We start from the raw sequence: 16,223 nt of genomic DNA on the forward strand, positions 1-16,223 counted from the left end.
GACCATTCCCGCAATGGATGTATTTCCAAATTAGAAACGCTCCGATTTTTCCAGATCACTCACGTCATTTGAAATCCTGTGTACCAAGACCGAACCTCAAAGACATGTGATCTCAGTAATTTACTCCCTCCTATTCTCTGATAGCAACCCTAAATCCAACATAGCAACTCGCAATTGGGAGAGAGATCTTGCAATTGATCTATCAGAAGAAGAATGGGAAAACATTTACACCTACATTCATAAGGGTTCAGTAAACGTATCGGTACAAGAAAACTGTTTTAAAGTCCTCTCTAGGTGGTATAAAACTCCCTCCAGACTACATAAAATCTCCCCCACCATTCCCCCCAACTGTTGGAGATGCTCTGAAGGAGATGGCTCTTTACTCCACATTTGGTGGTCATGTCCACTTATCCAGCCTTTCTGGAAAGAAGTCCAACGCATTATTAAAATAACCACATACCAGATAAATCTTACCCCTGCGCAAATGCTTTTACACCATTCCCCTATCCCCAAAAAAGAATATCACCATTCCCTAACGCTACATCTATTAAATGCCGCAAAAATGTGCATCCCTACCCTCTGGAAATCCTCCAAACCCCCATCCATTGCTGATTGGTTCAAGCGTATAGCTAAAGTAGCTGAAATGGAGGAGTTAATACATCAATCCAAAGACACGTCCACAAAATTCCGAACTACCTGGTCTTGCTGGAAACATTTCCAAACAACAGACGAATACATCCGTCTAATGTCTTAGGACCACACAAGGGCCCGTTAGGCACAGTTAGAGCCAGGAGAGATAATGTCCAGATTATTTCTTTAAAGTCCACTTCCCCCTCATCCCACCCTCCCCTTCATCTTTACTATTAACACACATTTAATAGGCCTACTATATGCTCCTGGAAAATGCCATACCACCTTCCATCCCCGATCCTCTCCTCGCTCACATTGGAACCCCATTCAACCAATCTCATACCTTAACCTAACTATTTTCTAAACCTACTGGATCAATCATCCCAAGGGATTGCTAGTGGTCCGGTGACCGCAATCCTGATAGTAACTGTTACTTCACATGAAAGTAGGATATTGCTCACTGACAATTTCACAAACTAACATTTGAACCCCATTTGACCGTTAATTAATTGCGCTCTTTACCAGCTTAAGGGACTACCTCATCATAGCTCGGAAATGACAAAACACATTTCTAACGGGGTATCCGTTCCGAGGTATCCTTTATTTAGTTTTTGCTGGGCTAGTCGCCCGCGTTCAGTTTTGCTACATGTTTTAAGCTTATGATTTTTGTTGACTTTTACCTTACTCCACTTTTAATGTATACTATATAATGAACAAATAAGGTCAATGTATCTAATATTCTGTTCCTAAACACTGTTCTTCACCTAATGCACTCTTACTATGTACCACTATTGTGTACTTCATTGTGTATTTTAACCTATATGTACAATAAACATTGACTTGGAAAAAAAAAAAAATCCCATAAAACTATCCCCTATTTTGTAGACACTATAACTTTTGTGCAAACCAATCAAACGCTTATTGCGATTTTTTTTACCAAAAATATGTAGAAGACTACATATTGGCCTAAACTGAGGAAAAAAAAAAACAATTTTTATATATTTTTTGGGGATGTTTATTATAGCAAAAAGTAAAAATAATGCATTTTTTTCAAAATTGTCACAATTTTTTTGTTTATAGCGCAACAAATCAAAACCGCAAAGGTGATCAAATACCACCAAAAGAAAACTCTACTTGTGGGAAAAAAAGGATGTCAATTTTGTTTGGGAGCCACGTCGCACGACCGCGCAATTGTCAGTTAAAGCGACGCAGTGCCAAATCGCAAAAAGTGCTCTGGCATTTTGCCAGCCAAATGGTCCAGGGCTGAAGTGGTTAAAAGAGCTATAGACTGCAGAGAGAGAGAGAGAGAGAGACATCACATGCCCCTGTACAAATCAAATCAATTAGTATGACCTCATCTGGAATATGCAGTTCAGTTTTGGGCACCAGTTCCCAAAAAAGGATATCAGAGAACTGGAGAAACTGCAGAGAAAAACAACCTGTTAGGGGGCATGGAGGAGCTCAGCTACGAAGAAAGATTAGCTAAACTGAATAAATTCTTTCTTGAGAAGAGGAGATTGAGGGTGGAAATGATCAACATGTATAAATACATAAGTGATCCAAATAGTGAACTTGGTGTAGAGTTATTCACTCTCAGGTTATTACAGAGGACAAGGGGGCATGCTTTACATCTGGAGGAAAAGAGATTTAACCTCCACATATAGAAAGTTTTCGTCACAGTAAAAGCTGTGAAAATGTGGAATAAACTTTCTAAACAGCTAGTTCTGGCCAGCTCAGTAGATTGTTTGAATAAAGCCTGGATGCATTCCTAAAATCTCATAATCTAACTCAATATTACATTTTAGAGGTAATACAACCAGGGCTAGTTGATGCAGGGAATATCCTATTGCCTCCCAGGGGATCAGAAAGAATTTTTATTTCCCACACTGGAGCAAATTCTTTCATGCTTTATACCTTCCCCTGGATCAAATGTAGGTACAGGATTGTGTATATGGGGGGGGGGGGGGGGGGTTTCAATATTTTTTTTCATGTTGAACTAGATGGACTAGTGTTTTTTTTTACAACCGCACTAATTATGAAGGAATTGGTTTACAGATTTTACATCCAGTATGGGATTAATACCCCCCCCCGCTTTGGTACAGCGAACAGGTTTGAAGAAAATCCTTTGGACCTGTCTTATAGCGGTACTGGCACAACTCCCTGGAAACAGAGGTGGTTCAGGGCATTCTGCAAATCTAACTGTCCTTGGGCAGTTTTTGGTTGATTTGAAAGAAAAAAAAAAAGAAAGCAGTGAGGTGGCAGTGTTGAGCTCTATTTTATACCCTTTTGAAACGGCCCTGGACACGTATAGCATTTTGCAGCTAACTCAAAGCATTGCACCAAATGCCAAGATGAGTGCCCCTGCAGAATCCAGTGCCTGAAGCAACATTGCAGGTCATCACCACAAGGGAGGGGTCCAGGTACAACTACTAAGGTTTTATTGAGAGAGAAGCTTGATTGAAGCTTCGAATGATAAAATAATAAAGAAAAAAAAGTAAAGTGATTGCAAACGCAAATAAAAATAAATAAAAAATAGGTTATATTTACCTGCTCTGTGCAATGGAATTGCAAAGAGCGGCTCAAACCTCCTCTTCTTGGGTTCCCCAACAGTGCTCCTGGCTCCTCCTCTTCTCGATGTGCCACCATAGGAAGCCTCTTTCTATGATGGCACACCTGCAGGCTTGATCCTGAGCTGTGCTAACTGTCCATATACAGACAGCGTTGCTCTGCCCCACCCCCTCATCACAGGATCTGACTGATATTGACCAGTGATGGCTTCTGCATTAAGGTTAAAAATGTTTAGGCTTTGGAACCACAAGTTAAGCGTGGATTTCTCAGTGAAGGAGAAAAGGTTCATCGCCTTCAGACACTAGCAAAAAGAGGACTCACAGAGTGGGTTAGGTCGTGTCATTTAAAACTTGCCAGTGTCCAATTACCAAAAGGTACAAACCTAGAACCTATGGTGTATGAATACTGTATCCTGTAATTTATAATTCAAATATTATAATTTACCTTAAAATACAGTAACATATTAACAGCAATGTGAAATCAGAGAAACGTTTAGATATTTCTCAAGTGTACAAAACTTACCTTTCTCAACTTACTGCTGGATTGTTTTGTGATAGGATTGCAATCACTTGTAGCAGATGTTAAACTTTCTACTGGTTTCTAGGGTTTAAAATGTCAAGGTGTTAAAATGTCCATGTAAAAACATATACTAACATTGGCATGTCTACAGAGACACAAAATATCATGACGCAGTTTTTTAAAATGTATTTATTTTTCCAAAACACTTCTAGTACATCAAGAGACTCAAAGGATGTGTACCAACTACGAATAGAAAACTTTGTGAATTTTATCATAGCCACCTCTCTGCCCCAGCACCCCCTCCCAGTCTTACACTCAGTTGCCTCTGGTTTAGCAAGATATTAATGAATTGCTCAAACAGCCATTTGTCAAAATGTTCTTGGATGGGCCACTGCATGAGCTCTGCATTACTATTTATTCTAATAGAGCTTTCAAGCTTAAGCTCGAATTAAGCTTCATAGGAATGAGTGGAGAGTGATAAGTGTATGTGCAAGTCCCGGTTGAAATCTTTTGATAAGCTGTTGTGCGATCTAGTCAGTGAGATGCCTTTGGATGGGGGACAGGAGAGTATAAGGCCTGTGTTAATGGGCATTTGCTTGTGTCAGAACTACTTCTCTTTCCAAGAAAGTCTATTGAATTGCAAAAGCAGCTTAGATGGAGGTCAACTGCAGGTGAGAAGGGGCTAACTGTGGGTCAAATGCACCTGTCAATGAGTCCTGAATGATCTAAGAAGCATCTTAATCAAAGTCATATGCAAATGGAATGGAATGCAAAGCAAGCTCGATTTGCCCATCGACACAAGCCCAAAGCCTGTCAACATAGGTCCTAAAACTGGGGTGGTGTGAAATTCCACATCACATGCGTGGCAAAAACTGTGCATTCTAAGATAACAGGTATCCCAGAACATGTGCAGATGTGCCGCAGGGCTCTTATGGAACTTGAGCCCTGTGGCACATCTGCAAACACGCCAGAGGCGGAGACAAAATCTCGCCTAGGCGAGAAGAGTAGAAATGCTGCTTTGCAGGTAAAATGAATACAGCATATTAAAATAAAACCAAAACAATACTGTCAATTGCTAAGAGAGGGAGGGGAGGGAAGAGGAGGCGGGGGGGGGGGGGGGCAACTTCAAAGTTAAGGCGAAGGTCCACTTTAAGACTAGGTCTTTATTGAAGTGGAAGCTTAATATCACTTTAGAAAGGATGATCTTGGACAGAAGACTACTTTTTCAATGTGACAAACTTAGGAATGGCTTTCTAGAAGAGAGCTGCTAATGTCTGGCAGATGTGATGGATACCAGAAAGGCCATTTACAGGAGAAGTCATCTAGGGGGATATCCTTGATGGATTCAAGGGATGGTTTCTGTGGGGCAGAGAGACAAGCTGAGATCCCATATGGGCACAAGATGCTGTAATTTAAGCCTAACATGATATATAACTTGAATGAAGATTTTGAAAAATCAGAGAAAAGCACAAGGCTTTTGAAATAGAATAGACAAGGCCAAGACCTGTGTTTTGAGACTACCTAAGACTGAGTTCTGATCAAGACTTGATTGTAGAAAGTTCAGAATTCAAGGCATAGAAAAGCCTCTGGGATTGAGGTGGAGGTATTCACACTTGGCAAAAAAATGGTTTCCAGGTAGGTGCTGGATCTTTCCGGAAATATATTTTCTTGCTTTTAAAAAAATAGGAATGACAGACTCAGCAATCCTTCTGTCCCTTAAGACCTGGGCTTCAACATTCATGCTGTTAAAGCCAGAGGCTAGAGAAGCAGGATGAAATAGGGGCAATAAGAAAGTAGGTGATGCCTGTTGGAAAGAGGCCAGGGGTCATCTCCTTGAAGTCTGAGTATGCCTGTGTACAAGGTCTTTTTGACCCAGTTTGGTGCAATTGGAAACACTGTCTTGCTCTATCTTGTTGAGCAGATGGGGCTTTAAGTTGAATCGGGAAGTCAGGATTGATTACATCTAGGGTTCGCCATTTCTGACATATCAGGTTAAATACGTGTGGGTGAAGGGCTCATTCCCTCTGATTCTGGTGTTGGCAACTGAGATAGTCTGCTTTCCAGTTGTTTACTCCTGGGATGTAGACAGAAGAGATCACTAGACAGCGAGTTTCTGTTTATGAGATGATCTGGCTTGCTTCCTTCAGGGCTGCAAGACCCTTGTTGCCCCCCTGCTGGTTGTTGTAGGCCACAGCAGCGGAAATAGCTGACTGCACCCTGATTGGGTGTCCTTGAAGGGGTTTTCAGTGTTGCAGAACCATCATTATTGCACTGAACTCCAAGATGTTGATGGGGAGCTTAGTTTCCATGGGTGACCATATTCCCTGTACCATCAGGGACTGGAACTCTACCCCCCAGCCTGAAAGACTGGCATCTGTTGCTATCACTTTTGCAGTGATGGGGAGGAAAGGATTTCCTCATTGTCAAGGCTGGGCTAGAGATGCACCAAGTTAGGGAATTTCATGCCTGGCTGGATAGGATCCTAGGCAGGTCGAGAGAAGTATGCTTGTTCCAATAGGACAAAATGTTTTGTTTGTGAGGTCTTGAACGGAACTGGGTAAATGGTACAAACGCAAAGAAGGCTACCATGAGGTCTAGACACTCAAGGAGAATCTGTTTGTGGGATGTCTCCTTGACCTTATTTCTTGAGGTGCGAAGACCTTTGTAAAACTTTCAGAGCAGAAGATAGGTCAAAAGGTAGTTCAACAAACGGTAACTGACTGTCACTGCCAAGCACAATGAGGAGAACCCCTTCACTGGGAAGAGGGCTTTGGGGAAGACTTGCTGGGCTTTTGCTCTGAAAGGACGGGCTGAACTTGGGTTTGGAAGTTGAACGTGCTCTCTGGTTTGCAGAAGCAAAGGCTCCTGAAGGGGGGGGGGGGTGGAATCTTCCCCTGTGGAAGTAAAATCTTTCCTCCTGTGATATCCTTTATGAATTCGCCAACTGCCCCCCAAACAGCCGTCTTTCTTGAAAAGACATAAGTGAGAGGCATCCTTTACACGTGGCTTCAACTATCCAGGTTTTTAGCCACTGGATTCTGCACATATGAATGGAGATTTTCATTCTGTAAATTTGTCTCATGACATATTTTAGACTTTCTTTTGCCTGGCTTCCGCCATAGCTATGGGTGAGGGTATTTAACGTTGGGGTACTCACGATGTAGGATGTGGAATATAGGGTAAACATGTCCAAAAGGAAAATGAAGCAACCCGGGAGTAGACTGTCCTGTAATGAATCCTCAGTGGTTAGAGGGTTGGAGGAAGCACCTGAGTACCTTAAAAGGTTTTAGGCAGAAGTGGCAGTAAAATGTGAGACCTGTGGTGTGATCTCACACATGGTCATTCACCTGAGACTAAGCTTTAAACGGTTGAGTTTTAGCATCTTATTTGAAAAATATACACTGAAGTGAATGCAATTCAAATATAGGTCCAGTCTAATAGTCAGAGATACAGGGAGGCCCTGTCTTACCTGTCCACAATGTTGGACTGTATATGAAGTCTAGGATTTACCTGTCATGCTGGACACACCCATGAAGGGGTCTTCAGGGACTGGATTCCATAGCGATGGACCACAGTTTGGAGTGCTCTGTGGCTGACTACATGCCTTACATTAAGTGCCGGGGTGAGCGCTCATGCATGATCCAGTGCCGGAAGCAACATTACAGGACCCTTGCGGCATGGGATCCGAGTACAGCTCCCAAGGTTTTATCAAGGCTGCACCGATATGGGTGCACTGCTACTATTTGTGGAATTAGAAAACAGTGAAGAGTTGATTTCAGAATTTAAAGATAAAATATTAAATATAGTAAACTAGTTAAGCGAACAGTGATTTCACTGTGAAGGAGAAGAGGTCCATCACTTTAGGTCCTCTGCAGAAAACTGAGGACTCATGGACTGGGGTGAGGTTATGAGGGAGGTAACCAGAGGGTGTATCCTTAAAAGCTTGTTTGATCACTGGAAGTTATGAGCCTATAACCCAGGGTCAATGAATACTTTGCTTGTGTGCTGTACAGTACAGACATGTAGGTTAGTCTTGGAGAGAGTATGAAATCCTGCCAGATTTTTATCACCTATATTGTGCTCCCGCTGGGGAGATTCACTCTCATAGAGAGTTTTCCAATGTAGGTAATTTGTTTCAATGGCAACTGTCTAGAATGGTTTTCCCTCTCTTTGGGGATATTTCCTCTCTCTTTCAGCAGACAAAAGCAGAGACAAGTTTTAATCTTTTTCTATTCAAAATGGTAGAAAGCCTAGCTTTAGCTATACTTACAAAGGATTTTACTAAAAAAAAAAAAACATTCTCTCTCAGACAGGGGTCTCTAAGATTTTCAAAATAAAATGCTATCCACTAAAACCCCCCCACAGTATTTGGCATACTCAAAAAATAATTATGGTGGAGATATGATTTTTTTCCCAGAATATGTCACTGCAGATAAATTCTGCAGTTGCAGCCACACCTTCCTGTAAATAGAGAGGGGTAGTGACCAGTTTATGTTACCACACAGGTCACAGGCACATACATGGGGCTTTCCTTTTCCCTGGAAATCCCCTGTAATTTTCACTGATGATATTTACATTTACTTGAATTAAATGCGATGCATGGTGAGGAAAAATACCCGGAAGCAGGCGGATGCTTAAGTTCATGCACATTTTATTGAGTAGTAATATAAAATGCTTTTTTTTGTCATTGTTACACGTGCATGCTTCGATTGCCAACATTTCAGAAGTCAAATTACAAAGGCAAGGCTGTAGGCTGTAGTGAATTACTTGGGCACTTAAAACAACTGTTAGAAAATATCAATGGACTTTAATTTGATTCAATTAAATGTATTTTTGATGTCGTTAGAAGGAGTCAATAATAACCCGTAACTCATATTATAAAGGGAAAAAAAAAGTGAAAAGAATTACACATTTGTGGCACATGACGTAACATAACAGAATGACCAAACTATTATGACACTAACAGTTATCATGCACTTAAAGTTTCACATGTAACCACAAACTTATTTAAAATTTCACAAGTTTTGCTAAACATGCTAACCATATATATGTGTGCACTGACAAGCGTATGTTATAAAACATTAAGAATATTCTTTTCTCTTCTTTAGATTTTTTCAAAGCTTTTTCTTTGATTACAAAATTTCAAAGGCATTAAGCGTTTTAAGAGAATATAAAGTATGCCATTATACATACATTTCCAGTATAAGTCCAACCACTAAGCGCATTACAGTCTGATACAGGCCTATACAGCCAATTTTGTCATAAAAAACATGCATAGGCAGATTTTTACAGAATATAGATGCTTTTCACTGCACTTAATATGGTGTCTTGTTCACTATACTTAAAAATGCACCACTCATAAATATTAAAATTCAGCAAGCCACAACCAATACTTTATTTACCAAAAAAACGTAGATAGACCAGCAAAAAAATAGAATGATTATCATTATTCCAGTTTTGCTTATTAAAGAAAAAAAAAAAAAAAAAAAAAGAAGATATTCACTGCCAAATAGTTAAGCTATGTGTTCTATAAGTAAGAAGGGCATTCAAGCACAATAATGTAACCTGAGGTAAGTATAATCTGTACAAAATTAAACTTTCCTTTTTTTGGCATCTTTAACAAATTTTTCAACATTCTTACATTTAATTTTTTTTCTTTGCTTTTGTCCTTTTCCTTGCTAAAGCAATGCACTGAAGTCCATGTCCCAGCACCAGTGACATTAAGACTTTTCAGATTCGTGGTTTGGGTTACAGATACTCTGCCTGGAGAGGCTTGCAATTCATTAAAACAGAGATGCAACTGCAAGCAGCTTTGACAGAGTGAGGAGCAGTGGGGAAAACAATGAGCCAATCTGGACAAGAGTAACAAAACATCATCAATAAATAGTCCTTATTTTAGTTTGTACATTATGTTAAAAATGTTTAATGTCTATTTGTAGTTTAGAGCTGCAAATGTAAACATACAATAGTTAGTAAGAAATTAGACAAATATGTACTGTATGTTCAGTAACTAAAAGAAGGCCTTTCAGTAATGTAAAGGTTCCAATGTCATTGGAAAATATGTTCTATATAGGTCAGCAATATTTTTGTTTATATTTTCTACAAGCATTTATAGGCATATCCAGATGAGGCCAGGGCCCCCACTAAAATAGATCAGACTATATTTCTTTAGATGACATTGTAAACTGAATCATTCATCACCAACCCCAGAGTAAGTAGCATTTACCCAAATCAAGATCACCCAGTTGCTGATATGCAGCAATCCTGTCATGCCTTGCAGCTACAAAAAATATATTAATAAACAGGAAGTGGTCACTGAATATTGCTGCTGGTGCTGCCATTGCTGTCAGTGCCATTGGTCTCTGAAGAAATAGCCTTGTTGATAGAGTTAAGGTTGGCATCTGAAGGAAGAGCATCTCGGCGAGGTGGCATCCTTTCGTTAATGCGGTCCAAGCCCTTGGCCTCTTCAAAGCTAGTAATCTTATGCTGTGGCGAGAATCCTTTGATTGCTACATAGAAAAAGGTCAAAAGTATAAAAACAAATATTGTTAACACAATTTAAAAAAACAATTAAAAAAAAAATAATAATTCACATGATATGAAGTGGGAAAACACTGGATTAAAAAACAAACAAAAAAAAAAAAAACATAATGCCACTAAAACAAAATAAAAAAAGTGCTATCCATTTGAGTTCAGCTCATTTGTTTTTCTTTTTTTTATATTCTGCACAGTTTTAAAAAAAACTTGATTTTTGTTTAAAAAAAATAAATCACAAAATAGTTTTGGTTACTTTAAAAACTGTACATACAAAATTAACAAATACTGCTGAAACACATTTTCTTCATAACAAGCTTTACTCAGAAATGATGTGGAGTACACACCATCTAAGGTTTTACACACAAGTCTAGGTTTTAAAACAAAAATAAATTCCAATGCTAACCCTGAATACATGGCTATGGAATAACAATAATTTTCTTTTTAAATATACCACTGTGAGGGTAGGTATTTGATCTTTGATGTGTTGATAGATTTCCCATTTGATATGAATGATTTTAAACTCGAAACGAATGACATACCAATATTATGTCTGCAAAAAACTGTTTAACACTTGGAAAAGATCACAAAAAAAAAAATCCAAATCATGGAGTATCTACCAAGTGTGAAAAAAGTGCAGTAAAGCTAAAAGGGGGCAAAATATATTACTTTCTATGGACCACAGACTGACTTCATGAAAATTTTAGAAAATGTATTTAACTTCATCATCCTAAATAATCCTTTAACAGCAAATTCTGTTAAAATCACAAAGCATCAATACCGAAGCACTATTTACAATGCTTCCTAAACATTAGATGCCACAGGGTGTGTCAATATAGTACCACCACAATATTTGGTGACATGATTTATTTTTCAACTTGACTATGTATCATAAAAGACTTTTGAAAACACATAAAACACATATTTATGCATACAAAACAGAATTTTCAGCACATAGACTATCATTATTATAATTACGTTAGCTACGTAATGGTTCATAATAAAACTAACCTATGGAAAAATGCTACTACAAGGTATCACATAACTTGCAAAATGACCTCTTCAGTCTTTGAGGACAATCAATGCATGATAATATATTGTTTCTGATTTCAAAAACATAGAATTTAAACTTCTGATTTTCCCTAAACTCTAGTGCAGATGTGTTCAAATACACTGACTTCCATGCAACTATGCTTATCCAAGGAGTTTTTGCTTTATGGTATAAAATACATTATCTACTTGAGATGAACTCCCGTGGACAATTTATCCTATGCTGAATATAAAACAAAAGTAAACGAATGACCCAACTGTTTTATACAACTCATATTATTTGTGAAAGCACACAGTAGTTAGATTAGGTTAGGAAGCATGAAAAGGAAAGGATGGAAGAAAAGCAAAGGCCATATCAAAGCTTCTTAAAGTGCCTCTTATTTTAACAAATACAAAAAAAAAAAAAAATCATAAAAAAAAATGACGACCAACATTTTGCTTTCGGTTTTTAAATTTGAAATTTAAAAGGATACATTAGATAAAAAATGGAAGCAACGTAGTAATTTTAGTCGCTATAAAAAGCTGCAGACAACTATATTCACATTTTCTGCTGGTATTGAAAATTTGAATTAAAAAAAGTTGGTCATACATTTGAAAATCTCACACAAGGGATTTCGAAAAGACAGCAATAAGCCTTGGGGGAGTGAAAAGGCCTCACTGTCGGATAAAGTGCTGTGCTAAGTTTACTGGTTATATTTGGGAACCACTTGACTACACGGCTGTAATGTAAATATAAAAAACTTTTATGTTCTCATAAAGTAAAACTATATTTACTGTATGTATACACATATATTTTCTATAACAGTCATTAAAAGGCACATCATGAAAATGATTCCAGCTATTTTTAACTGTTGCAAAGAGCTTACACTTACCACTTAATTTATTCTAAGTGGTATATTTTTCTTTTAAAATTAAGTATGTGGGAGTGTCTATGTAAAATCAGTAATGATCATGATCTGTTATAATCCACTTACTTACAACTTCAAAATTGTACATAATGTATTTTAACAATATACAATAACATTTTTTTTTAAATTGCAGAACATATTGGTCTTTATGTAATATAAACGGCTGCTTATGAAACTTTATGGGCATTACTTTGCTCAAGTTGCGTAACATTTTCTGCAACTTCGAATAATATCTATAAATGATGTAACAATAAAACAGGCAAAAGCTAAACTTTGCTCTTTAGAAAAATGACTTACTGCCGTTTAGTAAATGAGGCCCAGAAAGTGTTAGGAATTTACACCAATATTATACTACACACAACACAGTCACAGATATCACACAAAACGGCCAAACTGGCAACAACAATGCACACTGCAAATTAGATTTTGCTGATAGGAATAGACAATTCCAACATAAATAACAGCCCAATGTGCTGCTATTTAGAGAACAGTTGTATTTTTTCTTGCTGATGGGTCTCAAAATTTTTCTTTTGACCATATTGAAGATCTTATTCCTACAGAAAACCAATCACGGCATTCAATTTGGAGTTAAAAGAGACAAAAGTTCAAGAATAAAATACAACTGACATATTGTTTTAAAGGGGAACATTTGTGGCTAAGAACAGGGGAAAAAATGTGCCCATATGCTTTTTTTTCATATTCCGAATGAAATAAACATATCTATGAACTCCTTAAGTGTTTTGACTTAGCTTGTGTATAGTAATTTCACCTTGATTACGTGATTAAATAAATACAACACCATCTCTGATAAGTGCTTGTGTGTTGCGTCTTTTGCCTTCTTTTTAAATACATGTAAGGATCGTTGTGGGCAAAAGCATAATTTCGATAGTAAGAAATGCAATTAGGTGTATGCTGTGTAATGCGTAGAAATATATATATTTTTTTATAAAAGCCTGTTGAAAAGTTAAAACAAATGAGTTTGAAGAGAAACACATTGACTCATGACTGTCACTGGTATTTTAGCGTTATAACCTTGATGAAATATATATAAATTTTGTTAGAGAGGCAATATTTGCTATGCCGATAGCAGATGTAGTACTACATTCCCCTTTAAAGCAAGCACATTTGGTTAATACTTAGCCACAATCGTTAGCCCAACACCCACACACTTTTTACAAGCTACAGCAAAATAGATACACCCAGCAGGACCCTTGTCTGCTGCAAGGACAACAGAAAGGGGGCTTGCCAATTACCTTCATCGGCCTCTATAGCCTCAACAGTAGCTAAAGAGAAGAAAGGGTAGCAAAATGGATGAGAAAAATGAGCAGAGGATTTCAACTCTTATGAATAAGTCAGTGAGCAGCAAAAGATGCACGTGAACTAATGTTACAGTAAGTGCTGGATTTGGTTTGCACAAAAGACAACATAAACGCTCGACAGAAGAAAGGCTGAGCTTAGCTATTGTTTATTATTTTTCCATCCAGAAACAGTTAGATGTATACAAACAGGATATTTGCAATTAAGAAAACAGCTTTGCGGTTGTTAAAGACAGCAGCTATAAAGAACTCTCTTACTACAAACATCAAACCCAAGATTATGTAAAAGTATGTTTACAATAAACGGTTTCAGAAAGACAAAGTTTTACTTTTCAAGACTGCATTATGGCCAAAGCTAAATAGTAGAAAATAGCTCATGGTAGGCTGAGAATTAAAGTAAGCCTGTTGTCAGGCTATGGATAGTTAAAGTGATATTAAAGTTGTTTGTTTTTTTTGGTTAAAAGAAACAAACATGTTATACTTACCTGCTTTGTGCAGTGGTTTAGCCCAGATCCTCCCCTTCTTGGGTCCCTCGTCTGCACTCCTGGCCCCTCCCTCCTGCTGAGTGACCCCGCAGCAAGCAGCTTGCTATGGGGGCTCCCGAGCCAAGTCGCTGCTCTGTGTGTCCATTCAGAAACTGAGCCATGGCTCGGCGTCAGCCCCTCTCTCTCCTCATTGGCACACTGACTTTGACTGACAGCAGTGGAAGTCAATGAAGAGTCCTGGACAGCTGAAATTCTTGTGCAACATCGCTGTAGAGATGGGGGTCAGGTAAGTATTAGGGAGGCTGTTGAACACAGAAGGTTTAAATAATGCATTAATATAAAAAACCTTCTGCTGTTAGAACCACTACATATTCTTAACAAGCAGCAAACTAGCTTTAAACAAATCCTCGCTGTTCTATGTAGCTGCAGGCACTGTGGAGCAACTTATTCTTAAAGTTCACAGCAGAAACACTAAAGTCATTGAAATCACGCTTTCAACAGTTCAGCTTACCTTGCTCCAGCTCCTAGGGCACTTTGTATTTAAATTGAAGATTACAAGAATGAATGAAAAGCTGCTGGGAACAGAGCTGCAAAGAAAACATCTTTAGTGCTTGTGCTGTGAATTTTATGAAGATGAATTACTCCACAGTGACTGTAGCTACAGAGGTCAATTTTAGCTTATTTTAAAGTTAATTTATCACTTGTTAAGAGTTTGGGAATACTTCAATTTCACTTTAAAGTTATGGCAAGTTGAGTCTACCAATGTGACTGTAGGGTTTCAGCAATTTATTGCAATATTTACTTGCAAGCATCCTTAATTTATTGGCCTGTACATAGTTTCCATTGTTAAAGTGCAACTTTCAGCTAAACATTTTTCTCCTGAAGGTTTAAAAACAAAAAAAAAAAAAAAAATCAACTCTGGCTGCAATTCTCACTTTTAATCTCTAGCTGTCCCAGGATGTACCTCATCTCTGCCACCAGCTGTCCTCAGCCTCACTCAACCCAGAAGTCTGGGGCATACTGTGAGTGAAGGGCATCCTGAAAGGGTTATCGCCACTTAGCCTTGCACTTAGTGTATTGCTGCAGAGAGTTGAGCTGATATCACACCAGTGCTGATCTCTGCACCATTGAGGACTGCTGGGAGAAAACCAAAGTGTAAGAGGACCCTATGTATCATGTGGCCAGTTTAAAGACATCTGGAAACAATAAGTAGGAAAAAAAAGCAAAAAAAAAAAGCATTAAATACTGCTGCGGGCAGGAGTCTTGCACTTTTTATAGCATTCTGGACTAGATCTTTACCATGTTTATATAGTCAATATATAAACTGAGGCCCAAAAATCAATACGATTAGAAAGGCAACAAACAATCTAGCTTTACGTTTAAGATGCTATGATGGTGTGAAGAAACTGGCAACAATAAAAGCCTGGCAGGTTTTGCTGGACTATATTCCATAGTTTTTAGTACTACTTTCAGGTCCACAATACTGTTTGCATTTTCTGTTATAGGAGTATTATGGAACTACTACATTGACTACCATCAGACCGCATAGAGAAATATAACTTTGATATTCTCTTTCGGCATCCAGTAAAATTTCATGAAAATTCAGACATGTAGGATAAATCAGCAGCTATGGCAGTGGGATATTAGTGACATGACTTGAGCCAACAGAATAGTAGCCTTCCTACAGGGGGTTAATAAGGGTTATATTCTTAGCAATACCAAGATTACTTTTAACATGCAGCAAGTGATGCTAGGACTTCTGAACCAGAATCATACAATGTTCAATTTAAAACAATATACAAAATACACATAGTTCTTCATCAAACACATTTAGGCAGGTGACTTTGTAACACCCAACCTTTCATTACAATATGTAAGACTCTATTTCAAGCACAATTAGGACATGGTAATAAGCATATCACATACCAAAGTATAAAGTATCTAGCATTAGATAAAGGAGTACTTCTAGTGATTAATTTATATACCTTTGGACAGGTGGATTGCGAATTTAATATAACAAGCCATGGCTAAAATGTAAGCACGAACAGTTCAAAAACCACACCTAATAATAAACTCAATAACAATCTACTCACAAGTGTTACTACACCATTAAGAGAGGTAAGACTAATAGCCCTGTAACTGTATTACACAGCATGTAATGTCCAAACAGGAATGGAAGAACAAATTGCTGGCTATCATTTGACTGTTAGTAG

The 16,223-nt window shown here is 38.1% G+C and overlaps 1 protein-coding gene across 2 annotated transcripts in view; it reads right to left on the reverse strand.

Annotated features, from left to right (window-relative positions):
• Positions 1-8,346: 8,346 nt before the first annotated feature.
• PPP3CA (protein phosphatase 3 catalytic subunit alpha) overlaps positions 8,347-16,223 on the reverse strand; it is a 374,245-nt gene continuing 366,368 nt past the window's right edge. The window contains exons 13-14 of one of the 2 annotated variants that reach the window (XM_073601573.1): positions 13,463-13,492; positions 8,347-10,226 (exon numbers count right to left, since the gene is read on the reverse strand). In XM_073601573.1, coding sequence (XP_073457674.1) covers positions 10,030-10,226; positions 13,463-13,492 — 227 coding nt within the window. In that variant the 3' untranslated portion in view covers positions 8,347-10,029. The remainder of the gene's footprint in view (positions 10,227-13,462; positions 13,493-16,223) is intronic. The other variant, XM_073601581.1, reaches the window with a different exon arrangement.

Source organism: Aquarana catesbeiana, linkage group LG01 (genome assembly GCF_042186555.1).
Source record: "Aquarana catesbeiana isolate 2022-GZ linkage group LG01, ASM4218655v1, whole genome shotgun sequence".
Classification (NCBI taxonomy): Eukaryota; Metazoa; Chordata; class Amphibia; order Anura; family Ranidae; genus Aquarana; species Aquarana catesbeiana.